Below are 23,577 nucleotides of genomic sequence, written 5' to 3'. Positions count from 1 at the left end.
TTTTCACCTCCTGTCATATTTGCTCCAACTAGCACAGTGATTCTTTCTTTGCTTTGTTTTCTGCCAAAACATTTATCATTGTTAAAAGCAAGTGTTCTATTCGGTAAACATTTAAAGAATAAACCCATTTCGTCAGCATTAAAAACATCCTTAGGTTCATATTCTTCCAAAATCTTCTTTAAGGTATTGTTCCTCCAACTGTTGCAATCTTCTTTGCTTACATTAACACTTTCTTCACAAATAACCTTTTCTACAATTCTGTGGCGCTTCTTAAATTTATCTGTATGCCCAAAGGACTGTGGAAATTTCAGAGCTTGTTGCTTAATTATTGGACCCAATATTGGTATATTCTTTTCACGTATCATTTGCACCCATTTTAGAACAGTTTAATCAACATCTTTGTATATACACAACTTAATTCGCTTCTTGTCTGCTCCTCCTTCAATTGCATTTAAAATTGATTCTCGATTTTTTAAAATCATAGATAAACTGCTTGCAGGTATGCCACATTTCTCCGCAACATTTTTTTTCTTAAAACCCTGGTCAATATCATGAAGAATCTTTACTTTATCATTAATACTTACAAACACTTTCTCTTCAACATTGTTTCTGCAACTGTAAAAATTACTTGACTGCAGCTCTTGCCGATACATACACTGCAAACTTCGCTTTGCTGGCCATATAGTGAATTGTTAGTACTGCCTACTCAATGACGTTTGCTTGCCAATGCAACAGTATCGGTGCCTTCATAGCCAGGTGGGAAGGAGCAGCAGTGCGTAGCACATGCTTCTTGATTAGACCGGGGTTCAAGCACGTCACCACCAAATACGGAGGATGCGGAAAGGTCAGGGAATGACCACCGCATATCCCGGAGCAATATGGCCTTAGTTGCTAATGCTCCTAAAAACCAAATAACAAACAGCAACAGTATCACATGACCTTTCCTATCACTGAAGAAATATACGACTTTGTAAATTTCTTTTAATCTGCTTTCATTCATATACACACGAAAGAAAATTTATGGTTAATGTATGCTGTATGTTACTTTTCAGAAGAAAAAAAAATACAAGAGCCTATAGCCTATGTGATAGATGACAAATTGTTCTAAAAGAATGAAATAAAAAAAAAAAAAAATCATGAAATCATCTACTGGGAGTCCAGTTAGATGAAAATGGACATATCATATAATGATTGACAGGAAGGTCACATGGTACATTTGAGGTGAGAAGCGAATGTTACTCAGTAGGCGTTACTAAAAACCGACTATGGTAGCATTCTATGTATTGCCGCTGCAGCACGCTAAAGGCTTACTGCAGCGAATTTCATTTTCCCCTGAGCCAACATCAATTTACAGATCTACCCTAATTGTTGTAAAGTTTATGACCACTTTTAAGAAAACCCATTTGGTTTTATTACTGTAACAAAAATGAAACAAACACCCTCCTACAGGTATCAATGGCCACAAGTGTTCACTAAAAGGATGATTAATTCCAGATGTTAATGCATAATTTCGGAGGGAAGGAGGCCATATATTTGAGCAGCTGTTTAGCACTAAATGCTTGAAAATCTTCAAAATTGCTTTTACTAATTTTTTTAAAAATTCATTATAGGGAGACTAACACTTCGCTATGGGGGTTAATTTTACATAATTTCGTTTCAAGGTGCAATGTTTTGTAAAAAAATTCGTAATATAGAGAAATTTTGTTAAACAGAAGTTCGTAATAGAGAAGTTCCAGTGTACTTTTTATGTACAGTAAAATCTTTTACTTCACACATATCACATCACTGTTCTTTCATATTTCATTCTAATGAATATCACTGAAAATTATTTTGAAAGAGCCATTATTTCTTCAAATAATTTTAGTAGATTGGTAATTTCTTTATTACCAATCTGCTACTTTTTGTTGTAAATAAGTAACAACAAAATATGCATTACAAAGGCAAAAATATTTATTGAGCAATCACTATTTTGAAAGCACATTTTATTTAGAAGAAATATTATATTGTATAAAATTTTAATAAACTGCAGATTCAGACGTATAGTATAGTAGCTGTAACTCATTGTTAATTTTCATGTATTAATGCATCGGTTTTCGTTTTTTATGTTTAACTTTTTTTTTTTGTGCTTTAATATGAAAATTGAACTTCACTGCAAAACATATAGGTTCAGATGAACTGATTTGAATTTGATTACTGATTCTAATTGTTTTTTTTTTTTTTTTTATTTCTACTGAATGAGTGAAATGCTTAATGGAAATGTTTCTGGTACAAAAAAGTATCAAAAATTATCGAAATATTCAGTCTCAGTCTCTTTTATTAGGGTTCTTTCACATATTTAATATGAACTTTTTTTTATTTTTTATTATTATTTCTTCTAGAAAAATTAAAACGGTAAATGTTGGTATGCAAGATTATTTCACAGACTGCATCATCAGATTTTGTTACTTTATTTTATTACATTATTTTTTGTGAAATGGCTGCTGACGTGCTGACCTGCTATGTACTCGTGGGGGTGATCAGATTTGAGCATAATTATTAGGGAATGTAGTCATGGGTAATACTGATTCTTCTGCCACATTTTTTAAAGCTTTTTTTTTCTCAAAAGAATCCTTCCATAGCTGTATTTACAAAGCCAGGTACAGACGGCTATTCATAATTTTCAGAAAGTGTTTTCTTTTGTTGTAAACTGTAAACCAATAAATTTTTACACATAGGTGGACTTCAAAAATAATTAAATGTGCTGAATTTTTCATCAGAACTAATTCATTCAAATGAGACTTAACAAAGTTCTACTAATAAGGGAAGTTATCTGGGACCTTTTTATTTTATTTTAGCCAGAGAGTTATAAATTACTGGAATAAGTTACCTACTTGTGTGATAGACACTGGGTGATTCCATGTCAAGTGACCATATTTTGAAGATGGTCCCTGCTTGACCATCTTCAGTTTTGTTGAAACTTGATGTAGATGTTTAAACAGGTTTCCATAGAAGCTGTGCAAAATTTCAGTTTAAAATATAGTATGCTTGAGGCACCAGCACCTTTTTTGTGGAGGTCATTTGTGTTACGCAGAGCAAATCACAAAAAATTTTCAAAGTTTTAAGTGTTACTGTTGCACAACATTGAGAGGCAGTGCTCTGAAACTTGGTATACCTAATTTACTTTTGGCAGAGAATGCAAAACCTTTGGTGTCCAGGCTCAAAAACATTCACATTTTTTACAGTGTGGTCTAAAACTGGCACCAGACATTTGTTGTGACAAATTTAAGCAAGATTTTGAAAGTCATAACTTTGAAATAAAAACCTTTGGTACCGTCTTCTTTGGGCATTCCATTTAACCTCTCCATGAATTCAGCCTAACTAAATATGAGCTCTTAATACTTGTTTGCTGGCTGAGATATTTTCCTTCAAAGATAGACTCAAAATTTGCCCTATTTTAGTGGCAAATATCTTAATGTGTAACACCTTCAATTCTCTCATTTTTGCCACCATTGGAAAGAGCAGGTTTTAAGCAACAAGAATCATGGTTTTTTTCAGTTTTCTGTCTTGCTACTTAAGGCCTAAAAAATGACCTTAAACATTTTATATTTTCCACATAATATTTGCATACTTATTTGATGGTGAAGTTTTACATCTCAATAAGGAGAGAACTATTGCATTCACAAGAGTGAAATTTTCTGCAATTACTCTGCCCTTTGGTTTTAGGAGAAAGGATATATTGCCAATGCACAAAAAGATCTGTATTTTTTACAATGGGGGTACAAATGGCAAGAAAAGAAATTGCATGGGTTTCTTTAGTGCAAGTTCCCAAGCCTGAAAAGTGATCTTTATTCAGGATTCCAAACATAAAGATGATGTTCTATTGGTTTCTAAGCTTGAAAGAAGTTATAACTGCAACAAAATTTATTTTAAACACAATACAATTTGAAATAAGCAAGCGAGTGTGAAGATATTGAATCACTGCTTTGTAATGGACTGGAATTTTTCGTTGATGGTTGAAATTACTACTTCAGGCAAGCTATATTGTTGCCCCATTGTTGTTGTTTTTGGAGCTGGAAGATTGGCAATAATTTGTTGTTCAGGAATCCAGCAGACATCTTGTTTAGCAGGCCAGTGAAATGAGCGAGCTGCTCCATGAGGATGCATGAAATTTACCAATACATCATGTTCTTCAAATTAAATTTCACAAATATTTCCAATCCACCAATTATTGTCATAAATACAGGCAATGTATTGGCCAGGTTGTAAATTAACTAGTTTCACTAGTCTGATCTACATGAGCTACAAATGACGATGGTGTGTCATTTGATACTCTGCAAACACGAATCTGTCTTGCATCAATAGGAATGAAGTGATGATTTTCTCTTGTTCCAGCAATAGTATGACCGTCTATGAATCGTTTCCCTTGAAATACTTGCTCAGTTTCCTGTTTAGAAACAAAACAGAATTTTATTCCAGTCACATACTTGTCACAAAATTCATACATGTTTGTTGGTGTCAGGATTTGGTTTTCAATTGGGTGTTGGAGACTTGCACGTGCTGCCAATCGTTTTATTGTTCCACCAATTCCATCACATGGTGACTTGCCGTGGCTAGTGCCAAAGAAATTCCATTCAGCACTGATATCAAAATCCTTCTGATGATGACACAATGTAATAAAATTTTTTAAATTTTTGTATTGAGCTGCAGAACCATCACGGAAGTAATAAATGTGCCTGATTTCTGTCATAAAACTCCAAATATTCAATTAAGTTGGTTAGAAAAACATGCACTGCAGTGGAACCCTTGAACAGCATCTTGCACAACAAATGAATAATTTTCTCCAAAATCCATCAAGATGACCAATTCTCCTATCATTAGGCTTTCCTTTGTTGATTTCAAATGCTAGCTTTGATGTTTAGCAATGTAGTGATGACAGGAAAGGTTAAATATCTTTGTACTCAACTCTTCAATAAAATCTTCTGTTGTTAATTCCTTTGTGTCCAGTGTATCTGTGTCAGTGTGTATCCATTGCTTGAATTCAATAATATCTTTTGGTTCATTGTTTTCAAAAATATTCTCTAGAAACTTTTTAAATTCATCTATTCCTGGACATTTTTCACACCGATGAAGCATACAATCTTTTAACTCCAAATCAAAAACTGTTTTACCAATGAGAACCTTGTAATCACATTCACCAGGACTTGCTGCTAACATTAACTTGCCATTTTAATGGATTGTGCATACACATACAGAATGTGTTCCTGGTGCACCAACTGTGACACACCACTTGGGTTGAAGTTCACAATATATAGAAAATCCAATGTCAGATCCATTTCTATCTTGATAAGTTATAAACATTTCCTTCAAGTTGCTAAGTAGTAGTCGCATTTTCATTTTTATTCTATCTGCATTTCTAATGGAAATGTAATCTTTTCTCCAGGGCATATCTGACTAAATTCATCATTTTCAAAAAATTCCATCACTTTTTGCTCAGAAAGCTTTTTTCCTTGTTTTTTTCCAGGTATGGCCATGATTCCTTCTTCTGCTTTAAGTTTTCTAGCTTTCTTGACCATTCTTTCTGAGACACTAAACTCTTCCATTGTTTTCTTTATGGACCAACTAACTGGAGCTAGTGTTAATATTTGAAGTATTTCTGAATGACTTGATACCATCAACTTTTCTTTCAATTCTTTCAGCAGCTCATTGTAATCTAAGCAGTTTCCACACTGATGACTTGCACTTGGCTCTATGATGTCATTTGGATCCAAGCCACCAGTAGATGCAGTTTTACCGGCAATTACATCTTGTACTTGACTTGCCTTCCTTGTGGCATAGCCTTGTGAGTCTCTCTCTCTCTTAGCCATTCACTGAAATTTCGGAGGAGTAATACCAATAGCCATCAAACTTGTGTTCAAGCTTTCAGTCACATGCATTTTGTCATCGTAGTCTGATACAGATGAAGTTTATGTTCCTCTTGCTGCTTTTTGGCATGATGGGCACAGCTTCTGACCTGGTTTTATGTCTACCTTTGTTATGTCTTTCAGGTAGTCTGCCATTGATAAATCAATTGGTTTTAAACTTTTTTTCCCCATATGATTTTTCTTCTGGAAAGGATTGCAACATGAATGTTGCAAAAATTCAAATTTTGTCAAAAGCAAAGCTTCACGATGTAGACAAATTGTGTCTTCTTCACCCAGTTTTAATTCACGTCAACCTATCAGCTGTTGTTCTTCAAATTCAAATTCTTTAAATAATTTTAACCCAGTTTTGCGTGTATAGGATAGCACATGCAGGGGCGCATTATCCAATAGGTAAAAAAGACATCTGCCTTGGGCCCCCAAAATCACTGTTTGAAAAACTCATTGCTGTTTTTTACTAATAAACTGACTTTCTACCTGAAGGTCGATGAACTTGAAGATTAATTTGAAAATTGTTTTCTTCAAAAATGGTTTTACCGATTTTGATGAAATTTTATATTTAGTTCTTCCTTAAATAGTTGAGTTAATTGAAAAAAGTAAAGACTGCCAGCAACCCTTGACAGCCTTATGCTTAAGGGTGTTCCCACGTAGAATGCAGGTGACCACTTATCTGGAACTATCAGCAAAATAGAGCTAAAGCTTCTTTTCACAGGCTATGATAATAATTGAAAGTGGAAGAGAAAAATATATTTGCGAACGAATTTGAAAATCTTCAAAATAAAGACTCGAATTTACAACATGCTGTAAATCTTTTAAAATCATTGTCATTATATACAGTGGCAGACAAAAAAACTGCATTACCTTTTAAAAAAATAACATTTGTAGTGAAACATAAGATATTGTTTGATTATAGTCATTTTGTTCATCGGAAAGCAAAGGTATTGCATCACACAGTAATTTCAAGGTATTGCATCAGCCGTTTCTATAAATACGCCGTTGGAAGGGTTTACACGCTCATTAGTATCCTGTTTTGCAGAGGTGTAAGCATGGCTTCATAAGTTCAGTTGACACTAAGAAAAAAGTGTAACTTGCTCTGTCCCAGGAAGGGCTTTTCTACGCATGCTATCACTGATAAAATAGGCTGCCACAAGTCAACAGTATCCCGGGTGCTGAAATTAAAGCATGAAACCGGTGATACGAAGAAAAGACCTGGATCAGGCTGTAAGATAGTGACTACGCCTTCCCAAGATCGATATTTGCAACTTCGTAATCGCCATGCTAGTGCTACTGATCTAAAACTGGACTTTGAGATGGTGTTGAAACAAGTGCACCAACTATCCATCACTGCTTTCAGAATGTAGTCTGCATGCCTATCGGCCCAAGAAGAAGCCTCTGTTGATCCAACAAATAAGGAAGAAGCAACTTGCTTAGGCTAAAATGCATCATTCATGGACAAAAGAGCAATGGGACACTGTCATCTTTTCTGACAAATCGAATTTCAACCTGCAAAAAAAAAAAAAAAAATTATGATATTACATAAATGATTACATCTACCCATATATTTATTTTGTCTGTAAATTGCATGTGTTTTCTGGTCGATTTGCCTGTTTGTTGGACGAAAAAACTTGTTTCTGGAGAGGGGGGGGGAACCTTGCTGTCTATGCCTGAGACCGACTAACTCAGCCATGGAGTGAAAAAAAGCCTACTAAAGTTCCTCGTGTAATCAATGGGATTCAAACCCTGGACTTTTCCACCCAGTGTGGGGTGGATGGTGACGATACCAATGTGCTACCCGTGCAGACAAAATTCAACCTGCATGGCTCGGAGGATGGGAAACAGTATGCGAGAAGGCGAAAATCGAAGGCATGCAATCCTGACTGCATAACACCGACTGTAAAGTTCCCCGCTGGTCAGATGGTCTGGAGATGCATAACATGCAAAAGGGGTGGGGCGAATTAAGTTTATTAACGGAACGGTGAATGCAGAAACCTACACTGCTATCTTGGAGGAGTGCTTGAAATCTGTTATTAAGGATCACCACCAGATGTCCAAAACTGCATTTTTCAACAGGACTCAGCACCTTGCCACACAGTAAAATTGGTAAGTTTTATGCTATTTAGATTTAATGATGAATTTGTCTTCTTGTCTCACCTGACTTAAAAAAACATACTTACGCCAATATTTTCCCTCGTTTTTCTCCCTTAATGTGCAGCCATACCTCAGAAATGCTGGCATTACCATGTTGGACTGGCCCGGCAACAGTACACTGTATTGAAAATTGCTGGTATATAATATCGTCTAAAATTTCTCAAAAGAAGCCAATGGGTAAGATTCAGCTGCAGGAGAGCATTGTAAGAGTGTGGTGCCATGAAATTGGGTAACCGTATATCCAGAAGTTGATTAACTCTATGCCAGGTCGTTGCAAGGCTGTAATTGCTGCTCGAGGAGGAAGAACAAAATATTGAGGACTTATTTTGCTGATTTACAGTACATAATACTATTAGGTTAACTTGTCATTTCAGTTTGTACACATAAATGCAATAAAATGTATGTTTGGTTGTCATGATTTCCATTTGTATGATTTCTCATATTTCCATTAATTATGCATTTTACCCTTTGGGAAGATATTTATGGCAATTGGGTATATCAGGTGGAGTTTTTTGTTGGATTTCATTCACATAGATATATATATCCCATCTAACAAATGCATTTCGAACATTTCTACAACCCACAATGCAGTGCAAAACACATTATTTTCAAAATTCACAAGTGATGCAGTTTTTTTGTCTGCCACTGTAATTTAATAAATACTTATTCAGATGACATTAATGCTAATGTTTTTAAAGAATTAACACATTTTATACATTTTGCAAAAAATGAAAATTTATATTCACTTTCTTTAATGTACGAAGCAATTCAAGGACTAATATCAACTTTTCCTAATGTGAACATAATTTTAAAAATATTTTTGTCAATTCCTCTTTCGAACGCATCAGCAGAACGCTCTTTCTCTGTGCTTAAAAGAGTTAAGAATTATATTAGAAATTCACTTGAACAAGAAAAATTAAATAATTTGGCAATAATTTGTATTGAGAATGATATCACAAACAGGATTGATTATAATGAACTGATATACAATTTCTCAGCCCAAAAAGCACAAAGTCCATATAAAGTAGTATAAAAATACTTATTAGTTTAAGTATACAGTGGAAACCCCCTATATTCGTCAAATCCAATATTTGTCACATTTTTTTGGCAAAAAAATGCTCCGGTATTCGTCCAAAAATTCAATATTCGTCACGAAAAGTCACCACCACATGGTCATCCTAGCCTCGCACAATCGCCCACGCAGTCAGCCAGCCCCGTGCAATAGCCCAGCAGTCTGCCTTTGTATGATCGTTCAGTGCGCATCACCTGTTATTTTCTCTTTGAAATTTTTTTTAATTTTGCAATTTTTTGCAGTTATCTTTGTAAAAAGAAGTGACCATGGCCCCAGAAAAGTGTAGTGAAGAAAAACAACCAAAAAGGAAAGCTGTAAGAACTGCAATTGAGTTGAAAAAAGAAATCATTGCTAAGTTTGAAAGTGGAACACATGTTTTCAACTTATCATTAGAATTTAACATGCCGAGAACTATGGTAAGCAGCATAATTAAAAATAAAGAAGCAATTAAAGCAGCTGATGTGGCAAAAGTTGTAAAAATTCTTGCTGCTAAAAGATCACAAACATATGAAGACATGGAAAATCTTTCATTAGTATGGATTACTGAAAAGCAAATGGCTGGTGATAGTATTTCAGAATCTATCATTGGCGAAAAAGCAAGGCAGTTATAAGGTGACCTGCAGCAAAAGAACCCAGGAACCAGTGGTGATTTCATGGCAAGTAGGGGTTGGTTCGAAAAATTTAAAAGATGAACAGGCATCCATAGTGTAGTTAGGCATGTAGAGGCTTCAAGCTCGAATGCAGAAAATGCTAAACGGTTTGTTGAAGATTTCAAAAACTATGTAGACACCGAGGAATTTATCCCTCAACAAGTTTTTAATTGTGATGAGATGGGCCTATTCTGGAAAAAAATGCCTAGGAGTCATCACAAAGGAAAAAACATTGCCCAGAAACAAACCAATGAAAGACAGATTAACACTATTGCTGTGTGGTAATGCTAGTGGGGACTGCAAAAAAAATGGTCGGCAGGAGCAGCAGTGTGTTGCACATGCTTCTTGATTAGACCGGGGTTCGAGCCCGTGCCTACCAAATACGGAGGGTGCGGAAAGGTCAGAGAATGACCACCACATATCCCCGGAGCAATATGGCCTTAGTTGTTAATGCTCCTAAAAACCAAATAACAAACAAACAAACAAAAAACTGCAAAATTAAACCATTGCTCTTTTATCATTCAGAAAATTTGAGAGTTTTTAAGAACAACGATATCATAAAAAATAAACAAAATGTGATGTGGAGGGTAACAGTAAGGCTTGGGTAACAAGACAGTTTTTCGTGGAGTGGATTCACGAAGTGTTTGCCCCAAGTGTGAAAGCTTATCTAGAAAGTTATAATTTACCTGTAAAGGCCCTCTTGGTTTTGGAGAATGCTCCTGCTCATTCTCCTGCTTTGGAAGACCATTTGGCAGGGGAATACAGCTTTATTCAAATTAAATATCTACCACCAAACACAACTCCTCTAATCCAACCCATGGATCAGCAGGTCATTGCCTGTTTTAAAAAACTTTATACAAAAGCCATGTTTTGAAGTGACGTTGGAGACAGAACTTACATTGATGGAATTTTGGAAAACAATTACTTCAGTATCCTCCATTGTTTGATGATAATGCTGTCCAATTGGAAGACATGGGTGGAAGTGTCTGAAAGGACAATGAACTCGGCCCGGAGGAAATTGTGGCCAGAGTGTGTGTCAGAAAGAGACCTTTAAGGTTTTGGATCAGAGCCTGTTGATGAAATTGTGTCTTTGGGCAGGTCCGTGGGATTGGAGGTTGATAGTGAGGATATAGATGAATTGGTGGAGGACCATAGAAGCGAACTCACCACAGAAGAACTGTTGGACTTTCTTCATAAAGAACAGGAAGCTGAAGCAGTGGAGAAAATTTCATCAGAGGAGGAAGGGTCAAGTAAAGGTAGCATCCCAACTGCTGACATTAAGGAAATGCTGTCCAATTGGCCAAAACGCAGAGTATGGTTGAGAAGTGGCACCCGAACATTGCCGTAGTTAATCAAAATATAAATTCATTCAATGATAATGTGATTGGCTACTTTCGGAAAATTTTAAAAAACAGACAACATTGGACAAGTTCTTTGCTAAATCGAGTGCTAGTGAATCGTCGGAAAAGGAACAAAAAAGACATTGATCACCAGAATTGGAGTTAGAGCGCCTGTTGTTTTAATGGAAGGTGACTCCCCTTCTAAACAATACATAATTCCTTTCCTCCTTCCTCTTCAGCGCCTACCATCATCGCTTCTCAGTAAAAGTAAAGTTCTGGTTAAATTTTTATTTATTTATGTATCAGATTCAGGGCTGAGAACGGATTATTCCAATTTTAGTTAATTCCTATGGAAAAATTGATTCTATATTCATCTGCCCCTCAGGAACAGATTAATAATGACTATAGATGTTCCATTGTATGTATTATTTCTGAATTATTCTTCTGGATTAGATATTTTTCTTATGCCTTATAATTTCTTTTGTTGTCACAATAAAATGAAATTGAAAATGTTCTTTATTAATTTTTTCTTTTATATGGGGTCCCCAAATTCCATTTTGCTTTTGAGCCCCATAAGGGTATAATGCACCCCTGAGCACATGACCTTTAGAATTATCCATATGACTGTGTGATCCATATGATGGTGCATGAGTCCAGCTTATCTCCAGCAAAATCTTCTGATTCCATGGCTTTCATGCTGACTAATAGTGGATGTTTCTGCAAGCAATGAAAACTTAATTAACTTTATTACAGTCAAACAATAAAAAATAGAGGAACAAAATAAACAAACTGTTCATCTTGAAGATAAAACACATTAATAACAGCATGGTTCAAATATCAGCTATTTATGCTTTTTTTGTATGATTCTAGAATATTCCAGAGTTCTAGAATGGTCATCATTTTTTGTTTTTTTTTTAGAAGGAAGTGTTCTGCAACAAAAAAGATCTCACAAAATAACAATATGGCACATAAAACTACTTGATGATTAGGCTTAATTTTTAAGGCCTTAAGTGCAAAGACACAGAACAAATAAACCATGATCTTTGTAGCTGAAACTGCTGTTTCCAGTGGTGGCAAAAACGAGAGAATTGATGGTGTCATTAAGATGGGTAAAATTTGACCTTCAAATTTTTGAAGGAAAATATCTCAGCCAGAAAACAGGTATAAGAGCTGATATTTAGTTAGGTTGAATTCATGCAATTGGTAAGTGGAATGTCCAGAGAAGAAGGTACCAAAGGTTTTTCCTTCAAAGTTATGACTTTCAAAAGTCTTTGCTTAAATTTGTCGCGACAAATTTTTGGTGCCAGTTTTAGACTGCATTGTAAAATATGAAGATGTTTGAGCCTGGACACCAAAAGTTAACCAGGCATACCAAGTTTAAGAGCGCTACCTCTCGCAACAGTAACACTTAAAACTATGAAATTTTTTTGTGATTTATTCCACATAACACAAGGGACCTCCACAAAAAAGGTGCTGGTGCCTCAAGCATACTATATTTTGAACTGAAATTTTGCACAGCTTCATTTGAAACCTGTTTAAACATCCACACCAAGTATCAACAAAATTGAAGATGGTCAAGCAGGGACAATCTTCAAAATTAGGCCACTTGACATGGAATGACCCGGCTGACAGTTTGGGGAAATTCAAAAGTCAGCCAGATAATTACCTACAGGGGAAGGAAAATACATGGATTGTCTTATTTCCTTTTCTCTTATTAATTATTTATTTTATTTTTATTTTTTGGCTAGTGTACCATAAGCCATAGGCTTCCTTGCACCATGTGGCCGTTGCTAATACTAATACTAATACCTGAAAATATTTTCGTTGTAGTGAAATTTTTATTAAAACAGTATTTGTTGCAGTCGGTTACTCTTTCTCAGCAGTTCCCAACCAGTGGTTTACAAACCCCCAGGGGTTCGCAAAAGTGTTCCAAGGGGTTTGCACTAAAAATTCTATAATGGCGTCTGTTTAGATTTACTTTATTAAATTCTATAATGGCGTCTGTTTAGTTTATTATTAGTTATATTTTGTAAACTACAAAATATAACTAATAATAAACAAAGTAAAATCAAATTAAATAAAAAGTAAAGAATTGCCAAAGAAAGAAACCACATCTCCCACAGTTCCTTATAATTAGTTTCCTATCTTACAGTATATCATGTTAAATAAATATGCTTTCAATACTAAATTTTTTTTTGAATCTCAAGGACCATTGTTATGTTCAGGTACTTTTTTTTTTTTTTTTTAGAACCTATAGTACTTAGTACCGTGCATGGGTTGAAAAGTTGAAAGAAGATACTTGTTGACATTACACTTGGAACTTCTGTTGGTTATAATTTTCAGGAAATACATAAGAAAGAAGGTTGTTCCAGAAAACAGAAATAAATTAAATGAATAAATGAGAAAGGAGAAAATTTGGTTCTGTGGGTTTGAACTTGGACAGTAAAAGGATGTTGGCTGGTTGTGGCACGTGTTCGGATTGCTTTGAAAGAGAGAGAGCGCGAATTATAGAAGCCAATTCAGATGAACAGTGCCCTTGGAAGTATCTATAGAAAGGTCTATGAGACAGAGTGGAGAGACTCTGTTAGAGATGAGACTTTGAGCTGTAGCACAGTGGTATCGTCACCTTCCTCCCCACGTCGGGTGGCAAAGGCCCGGATTCGAATCCAGTCGATGACACAAGGAATTTTAATGGGCTTTTTTCACTCCGTGGCTGTCAGTCAGTTTCAGACACAATAAATATATGGGTAGATGTAATCATTTACAGGTGACCCTAATATCATAATTTTTTTTTTTTTTTTTTGTTAGAGATGAAACATTAATTAACTTAACTGCCCTCTTTTGAATGGAATCTAGATGCTAGATTCCATTCAAAAGAGAGGTTTTGGGGGCACCGTCCCAGATGTGGGAACAATATTCCATGGTAGGCTGGATTTACGATTTCTACAGAGTCAACAGCAGTTTGGAAGAAAAGTAACGCCAAGAGAAAACCAAGTTTTTTAGATGCAGAGGAAGCAATATTTGTAATGTGCTTTATGCCAGGAGATATTAGAAGTCAGGGTAATCCCCAAGATCTTGCCTAGAAATCGGAGCGTCATCGAAGATAAACATAGTAGCAGAAGAATCCTTTTTGCGAGATATAAGACAGGACTGAGTTTTAGAAGGTTTGAAATTAAGTTATCTTTGCCCCATTGGAGAATTACCTGGAGATCAGCATTTAAGGAAATTGTAGTGGATATTCGAGAAGTTCAAGTTGTTTAAGCAGGGCAAGGTTTCTCAAACTGAAATGTGGAATGCAATGTGCTATCGTCAGCAAAACTATAGATAGGATTTCCGGTCAATGGAAGAAGGCCGTTAATATACAAGATGGAAAGAGTGGGAGAAAGAACTGAATCTTGGGGAACACCCGCATTAGGGGAGAAGTTAGAAGACAGAGAGCCGTCTACCATTGAGCAGTCAGAGGTAAAACTGGATACTCAATTACAAAAAACAGCTGGCAAACCATAGGATAGAAGATTATATAGAAAACAGAAACGAAAGCCTTGGAGATGTCAAGAGCAACTGCTTGTGTTTCACCCAACTTTTCCATTGAATTTGTCCATAAATAGGTAACATAAGCCAGAATATCACCAGTGGATCTACATTGACGGAATCCATACTGGCGATCGTTGATCAGACGAAATGTTTCTAGATAGTTTAAGCATTGGCGGTTAATTGATTTCTCCATTACTTTAGAAAAAGTAGAAGTAATTGCAATGGGACGATAATTGGATGGGAAGGATAAGTAAGTTCAGGAGCTCAGGTTTTGAGAACATGTTGAGAAATACCATCAGGATCTGGATCTTTCTTAGCATCAGATTCATCAAAATCCTTTTGACGGAAGACCACAAGAGGCATTGAATGGAGTGTACTGGAAATGGTTTGAGGTGATTTACCAAGATCATCAATACATGAGCTGGAAGATAACTAGGATACCAGCAAGTCAGCTTTATCTTTGGCTGATGTGGCAACAGAACCATTTGGTTTTTACAGAAGTGGGAACAGAGATGGACAAAAATTGTAGCCAATAGTTTCAGCAAGAGACCAGAATGGTCGGCTACTATTGGACAAGAAGCAAGTTTTCTACTCTTAGCCTGTTCAAAATCTAGTTTGGACTGATTAATAACTGCTTTACAAAGTATAAATGATACTTAATAATAAAAATTATTAATGTGCTATGTTGTTTATAAAAATGTACTACTGGAAATATTTTGTAATAAAAATTCAGAAATATTATACGATTTCATAGAATATAGGCTTAGTGGTTTGCTTTAAAAATTTTATGTTGAAAGGGGTTCGCAAGTCAAAAAAGGTTGGGAACCGCTGCTCTATATTATATATATATATATATATATATATAAAAGTAATTATTTTTCACTTAGGTACATATAATCATTACTTATTGATATATTAGTTATTATTTTTTACTTATAAAAAATTGCAAAAGATGAAAAACAATAAGAACAAAAATAAAATCTCCCTGATATGTAACATATCATGTACATTATCTCAAGTTTTTTTTAATAAAATATCATTCTGTTATAAAAGAAATAAAATTCAACGACATCTGCTTCCGAAAGAATTTCAGTCGCTCTTCCCTTAACATGAATTATAACATCACTTTTGAATATAACCATGTATTGAGTAATCTATTTCTGTCTGTCATATTTAAAAGATGACTGACATCTTTTATATGAGCAGAATATTGGATATTGGTATTGGCATAAGACTAAACTAACAGTTGCGATTCACTCATCAGACATGGAGGATAATTAAAATAATGCTTAAGAGCAATTCTGGATCATAAGCCTTATACTGATTTGCACATGGGTTTACTATTATCCCTTTTATTTTTTAATGAATTAAAATATTCACACCCATCACAGTCACTTTCCTCTATAAACAAAATGTTTCTTAAAATAAGAGTTTTTTTGACATATTCTATGAGAGAGAGAGAGAGATATTACGAAGACTTCATTTGTTTTAAATGTTGGAGTTAGCCATTAAGTATTTAGACACCAATTTTACTTATGGGAGTGCCTAATATTAAAGTAAAATGGGCTACTAGAGATGCATTAATATAAATTCCCTGCAAATGAGGAAAACTAGTAATTGTTTTCTAAGTTCCTGGGTAATTATGATAGAATCACCAAATCCTTACACTCCTATTATAGTGTATCCCCTCTCTGTAAAAACAGTTTGTCCTGTTGATATGCTGGACATGAGCAAATTGCCACGGGGAAGGAAAGACACCAATTATATAAAAGAGCAGAAAAGGTAAAAAAAAAAAAAAAAAAAAAAAAAAAAGCAGAAATAAGCTGTGGAGCCAAGGATTTGTGAACAGGTGGCGTAATGCCATGAGGACAATGAGACTGCTTTCCACCAAAAAGTATTCAGGATTCTTCTAATATTCTGTCAGAAAACTATGACAGTCATTGAATGGAATGTATTTGTTATTGTTGGAGGTGATTTATCAAGATCACCAGGCTGAGTATTAAAGGAAAAGTAAAATGCTAATAAGTTGGCTCTATCTTTAGATGGGAATGCAATAGAACCATGAGGATGTATCAGAAGTGAAGCTATGGGTGGGCAGAAGTTGCAGCCAGTAGTTTTGACAGAAACCAGAAGGTTCAATACATTTAGCAGGGAAGTTAATTTCTTACCCTTAGATAATCAAAATTGATTAATAACTCTTTTATGACTGTTCTGAACTTTAATTTAAGCAGAAGTATAAACAGAATCCATCTGTGCAAGAAGCAGCAGCTGTGGAATCACTGATCTCTTAGCTAATATAATGAGGACTTCCTTAGACTTAAGTGAAGTCCAGAAGAAAGAAACTATGCAAATATCTTCTGAAATGCAAAAGTAGTTCTAAGAGTGATCTTAGAAATTTGTGTAGAATTATCAATGTGGGTCAATTACCTCATTGATTACACCTGGCCAGATTGGTAAGGGAAAGATTTCCCTTAGTATGGTTTTGCTAATGGTTGCTGCTATTGTAATTATCATGTTATCATTGAAGATGAAGAATGCCCTTCTCTTGAGTGCTGCTGAAGGGGAACAGATCTAGAGTATTATAAGGCAGTGTGGCCAGGTCCCAACAATAGAGGTAGGGTGGAGGGCTCCACTTTTTCAAGGGGGCTGACCAAGACCTTATTGTTATATTTTTTTAAATAATTAAATTCACTTTTAATAATCAGCAAGAAGAATCCACAAACTTAATAATAAAAAAATATTTTATTTTTTTATTTTTAAAATTTTTTATCTTATTGGTTTATTATGTTAGAATTAACTTATTGCTTTTTTAATCTTCACATCTACATGTGGGAACACACAAACATGTATACAGACATACGCAAACAAATGCAAGGGGATGCTCACCATGTACTTTGCACTGGCGGCATATATTACATGCACATGGTAGGTTTCATGCTCCTTTTACATTGGTAGGGCCCCACATTAGCTGTCAGTGACACGAAGAACTATGAATAGCATCATTAATTCAGCTTGTAACTGGTCAGTTCTTCTAATGAGCTGTCTCCATCTTTGTCTCTCCTGTGCTGTTTCTTTTAGTTCTTCAAAATTTCAAAGTCCTGCTTCATCCAGCAATGTCCCGATGAAGTATTTTTTGTTCTTCCCCTAGGGCATTTTCCCTCCACATCCCCCCTCCATGGCATCCAGAAGCAAACCACCATGTCGAATTACATAGCCCACCCATTTGAGTCCAGTTGGTCTTATTCTACCTAGAATTTTCCTTAGTAGTAGTAGAGGCATGTGATGCAAGAAAGCAAGCTTATGTAACATCAGCCAAAAAAAAAAAAAAAAAAACCCATTTCACACATCCATTCCCTCTAAAAGTTTGTTCAGTTCCTCCTTGAATTTATTTAAGCTATTAACTTCCACAACGACAGATGGAAATTTGTTCCAGCAATCAACTACCTGCTGGCTAAAGGCAAATTTCTGCACATCTGTTCTACAACTGTCTTTCCTCAGCTTACCATCAGATTCATCATGTTGAATTTATGCCAAATTAGATTCATAATCTGAGCAAGCAGAAGAATCCCATCAGAATTCATCGTGCTCAACCCATTCAAGGCCTTATACACCTCAATCAGATCATGTCGCAGGTGCCTAGTCTCCAGCCTCTGCAGTTTGCAGAACTTAATCCTTTCTTGGTAAGCAGACCCCTTCGTTTCCCTCACCAATCTTGTTGCCCTTCTCTGTACATGCTCAAGCAACTCTGCATCCTTCCTAAAGTGAGGCCTCCAGACCTGCATGCAGTACTCAAGGTGCGGCCTGACCATTGCCTTGTACAAAGGCATAATCACCTTTTTATTCCTGCTAGAAAAATTCCTGTATATCATTGACAAAACCCATGAGCTGGCTGCCTGTCTGCACTGCTCAGAAAATTTCATATCTGACTGCACAATTACTCCCAGGTCTTTTTCATTTTCTACCACCCTAAGCAGTACCACACAGTTGGTACATTTCTCTACGGTTACTTCTACCCACATTCAGTACTCTGCATTTGTCAATGTTATCAATGTTGCAGTGTTAATGTTATCGTTGTAAGCTGAAGACAAAATGTTGATACTCTGAAGTCTCTTGTGTCTCCCAAGAATAAAAATCAGTCTGGGGTTTAAAGGTAAAGTTATGTCATTATTATTTTTTGCATTAAAGACAGAAATTCATTTTAATGAAGATATATATTCAAAAATAATTAAGTGCTTAAGAGATGCAGTCAGAAGAAAGAGACATGATCTGCAGCAAGGAAAAGTTATTCTTTTTTTCATTCTAATTATTCACTGACCTTACACCACGACTTACATTTTTTTCCCAAGTTGAAGCACTCTTTAAAGTGATGACAATTTTCCATCAAACCAGAGAGTTGATTAGATAAGTCACCATTATCATCATTTGCTTGAAAAAACATGAGCACATCTACTCTTGGGTTAATTACCATCCTGTATATAAATTCAATGAATTAATTGTCTGTACACTTTGTATATCCTTTGAATGACCCCCCCCCCAAACCCCATTTAGAGGTGTACGGTGCTATCAAGTTGCAGTTTGTATATACTATGTCATTAATTTTGTTAAAAGTTTTAAAATAATTTTTAGTAGGAAAATTTTATTCTCTTTAATTTAAAGATTAGTTATTCAGCATTTTTTTTTTTTTTTCTTTATTATATTCAGTTCTGATCAAATAGTGGTCTGTTTAAGAGGACAGCAGTTAACCTTACCATTTTTAATTCAGAATGGATTTGATTATCCAATATTAGTCGATTCTAAAGTTGGATTAGGCTTACATATGCCACCTGAAATGTTTACTGTCAATGACATCATGGATTATGTTGGTAAGCAACACTTTTCTTTCAACCTAATTTGGAATTAAAATATCTTAAACATATTTAGTTTATCTGTTTTTTCCTCTTAATTTATTTGCCATATTGATTTTTAAAAACTTATGTGTAAAAATTTATATTAGTAAACAGGTTATTGCAGTTATCTTAGAATAAGATCATAATGATTTGATCTGTGCCTGCATTGCATACCATTATAGGCACAGATTGTGGTATAACATACCTGTACTATACAGAGGAGTGGCCTGATCTTTGTGAGACTAGGCAATATTTATTGGCAGACTATTCTCAACATGATACCACTACCCCCTTGTTTGGAAAACTTTGATTCCCAAAACCATGTTTTTCTTCAGAGCATAATTTTATTTTATCCTATCCCTTCTATATGTAAAACTTTACTTTTTCATTTTCTTCTAAGTGTAAAATAACTTTTCTTCTATATGCAAAATAACTTTCTTTTTCAGCTATTCTGATTTTGCAGTACGATCCTTTAACTTTTTCTGGTACATATTTTAGATGTCAAATCTGTTAAAATTCTTTTATTAATCTCTCCTACTCTATACAGCAACTTACTTCGTCTAATTTATCTATACATCACTTGTGTTTAACATGCCAAATATAGTTTTTTATCCATTTAACAAATTGAATCATCCAGCCTATATTCCACAAACAATTGCTTATAATGCTTAAAATGCATTATGAGCAATTGTTTGTAATGACAGACAGCAGATTCACTTATTTATATTTTGGTAGCCCTTTTAAATTACTTTAAAGCATTTCATATTTAATTGTATTCTGCTAATTTTTGGGGCTATTATTAGCTAATTTTCTCTCTCTCTCTTTCCCCCAATTCTTTTTTTTTTTTCACGTATAGTAGTAGTAGTACTTGAGGCACGTGGTTCAAGAAAGCAAGTGTATGAGCTTATGTAGCATCAGCCAAAAAAAAAAAAAAAAAAAAACACATTTCACACATCCATTTCCTCCAGTTCCTCCTTGAATTTATTTAAGTTATCACCTTCCACAATGACAAATGGAAGTTTGTTCCAGCAATCAACTACCCACTGGCTAAAGGCAAATTTTCGCACATCTATTCTGTAACTGTCTTTCCTCAATTTGAATGTATGCCCATCAGGTTCATACTCTGAGGAAGAGAAAGAATCCCATCAAGGCCTTAGACACCTCAATCAGATCACCTCGCAGATGCCTAGTCTCCAGATGTTCCTTCGTGACATCCATCGATTTACCACTCCCTTTTATCCATTGTAGCAACTTACCCTTAATACCACACTGCTCCAATTTGTACAGTAGTCTTTCGTGCGTAACAGTGTCAAAAGCTTTCCCGGAATCCAAGTATATGATATTAAAATTATTTTTTGCATCCAGTTCCTTTGCAACCACATCATAGTATCCAATCAAATTTGTCAGACAAGACTTTCCCTTAACAAACGCATGCTGTGTCTGAATTATTACTGCAATCTTTTCTAGATGATCCTGAAATGCATCTTTAACCAGCAACTCCATTCCCTGGAACAGAAGTTAAACTAACTGGTCTGTAATTACTCGTACCACCCTTAGATTCCACCTTTGTGAATTGGGATACATTTGCATACCTCCAGTCTGTGGGGACTTCCCCTGACATAAGGATGCTCTCATAATTATGGCTAAGAGTTTTTTACTTCCTTTGCTGTGCCTCCTTTAATATAACTGGATAGATCCCATCCACCCCGGTGCCTTTCAAATGCTTAACTTCAACAATTTCTCCTCCACTTTGCTGTTAGCTATTACAAAATCATTATGTAATCATTGCTCCAAATGCACATTGGAGCAATGTGCATTTTCCTATTTGTTTAGTTTATCTAGATTCTCTTGAAATAACATATCCAGATTACTGTCAACTGCTGTGCCCACCTTTGTATATTCAGTCAGCTTAGACCTCAAATTTAAAATACCTACATCAATATCCCTAATAAATATTAAAAACATTGAGAAGCACAACATGGGTTCTGGAAACCCCACTCATCACATTAGTCCATGAAATACAGTTACCATTTATAATTACTAGTTGTCTCCTGCAACTTAACCATTCCTCTAACCATAATTGTAACTTGCCAATAATGCACATTGCTCCAATTTTCACAACAATCATCAGGTGGTACAGTACCAAAGGCTTTACTGAAATCTAAGTATTCAGTCTTAAAATTATTTTTTGCATTCAGTTCCTTTGTGACAACCTCATGATAGCTAAGCAGATTGATCTTCCTTTGAAAATATTGTGCTGTGATTGCCTTGTGGCTTTACTTCTTTCAAGATGATCTTGCATTACTTTTTTAAGCATTGATTCCATTATTTTCTCTGGCAGAGAGGCTACATTTACAGGTCAGTAGTTACCTACTTTACCCTTTGAATGACCTCTGAGAATAAGACATCCATTTGCACATCCCCAATTTGCAGTACTTCTCTCAATCCAAAGATGCTCCAGTTATTATGACAGAAGGTTATTTGACTATCTCTTTTGCAACTTCTTTTGATATAATTGAGGTAGATTGCATCAGCCACAGATGTTTTGTTAAATTTTAGCTGCAGCAGTTTCTCTTCTACCTTAATTTCTGTTATTATAAAATCAGTTAACTTCCAATCAGTATTAGGACAGACCTGCTAATCCCTAAAAACTTATTCATGTGTAAAAACAGATGCAGACTATTCAGTTATCAGTAGCATGTACAGGTTCATCATATTAAGCCACCAGATAGTTATGCTATCTGGTTAATGTGATTCAACCCTATTGTTAACACATGCAAGGAATTCCTTGCTATTGTTCTTTACATTCTAAGCAAACATCGTCTCATTAATATGCCTTGCTTAATTCCCCCTTCCAGAGTAACTTGATTACAGAATAGTTTGTACTTATTGTAGGACACTGAATCCACTAAAAATTTATAACATCCCATGTATTTTTCTGGTTTTTCACTAAACTCATCAATTTGTCTGACATCCATTTTTATAGCTGGCAACTCTCCAGATTTATGATGATGAATCTGTCTTTTTTTTTTTTTTTTGAAAACACCATGTTAGTTTGTTGTAATTGTTCAGTTAGCTATATAAAAAAAAAAAAAAAAAAAAAAAAAAAACACTTTATTCTGCAAGTTTATATCAAATCTAATATTAAATATAATATTAGATCAAATTTATATCAAATATAATATCAAAGTATTAACTTTGATATTATATACTTGGATCTTAGAAAGGCTTTTGATACTGTTGCACATGGAAGACTGCTGCACAAATTGGAGCAATGTGGCATTGGAGGCAAATTGCTGCTGCTGTGGATAAAGGGGTGGCTGAGGGGGAGAAGACAGAGAGTGGTAATCAATGGACACTGCTCGTCGTGGACTAATGTTATTAGTGGAGTCCCTCAGGGCTCAGTGTTGGGTCCATTATTGTTTTCTGTATTCATAAATGATATTGAGGCAGAGTTGTCGAGGACACTACTGACACTATGCTGCTGCAACAGGATCTGGAATGGTTGAGCAGATGGGCTGAGAGGTGGCAAATGAAGTTTAACATTGACAAATGTAAAGTACTACACATGGGAAACAGCAACCCCAGATGAACGTATCCACTCTGTGGCACTACGCTGACAGTGGTAGAGAATGAAAGGGACCTGGGGGTGGTTGTGCAGGCAAATATGAAGTTCTCTGAGCAGTGCAGATGGGCTGCAAGAGTAGCTCATGGTATATTGTCAATGATATATAGGAATTTTTCTAGCAGGGATAAGGAGGTGATTATTCCCTTGTATAAGGCAATGGTCAGGCCACACCTAGAGTACTGTATACAGGTCTGGAGGCCTCATTTCAAGAAGGATGTAGAGCTACTGGAACGAGTACAGAGAAGGGCAACAAGATTAGTGAATGGAACAAAGGGGTGCTCTTATGAAGAAAGGCTTAAGCTTTGCAAATTACAGTGTCTGGAGACTAGGCACCAGCGAGGTGATCTGATAGAGGTGTATAAAGCCTTGAATGGTTTGAGCATGCTCAATGCTGATGGGATTCTTCCTCTCACTCAGAATAA

The 23,577-nt window shown here is 35.4% G+C and overlaps 1 protein-coding gene across 1 annotated transcript in view; it reads left to right on the top strand.

Annotated features, from left to right (window-relative positions):
* Positions 1-23,577, top strand: part of LOC150086849 (histone lysine demethylase PHF8-like) — a 445,826-nt gene that overhangs the window by 28,898 nt on the left and 393,351 nt on the right. The window contains exon 5 of the mRNA XM_090371623.1: positions 19,343-19,503. Within this exon, the coding sequence (XP_090227749.1) occupies positions 19,343-19,503 (161 nt within the window). The remainder of the gene's footprint in view (positions 1-19,342; positions 19,504-23,577) is intronic.

Source organism: Mastigoproctus giganteus, chromosome 4 (assembly GCF_048544385.1).
Source record: "Mastigoproctus giganteus isolate SK-2022 chromosome 4, ASM4854438v1, whole genome shotgun sequence".
Taxonomy (NCBI): domain Eukaryota; kingdom Metazoa; phylum Arthropoda; class Arachnida; order Uropygi; family Thelyphonidae; genus Mastigoproctus; species Mastigoproctus giganteus.
This window is presented reverse-complemented; position numbering and strand designations above follow the sequence as displayed.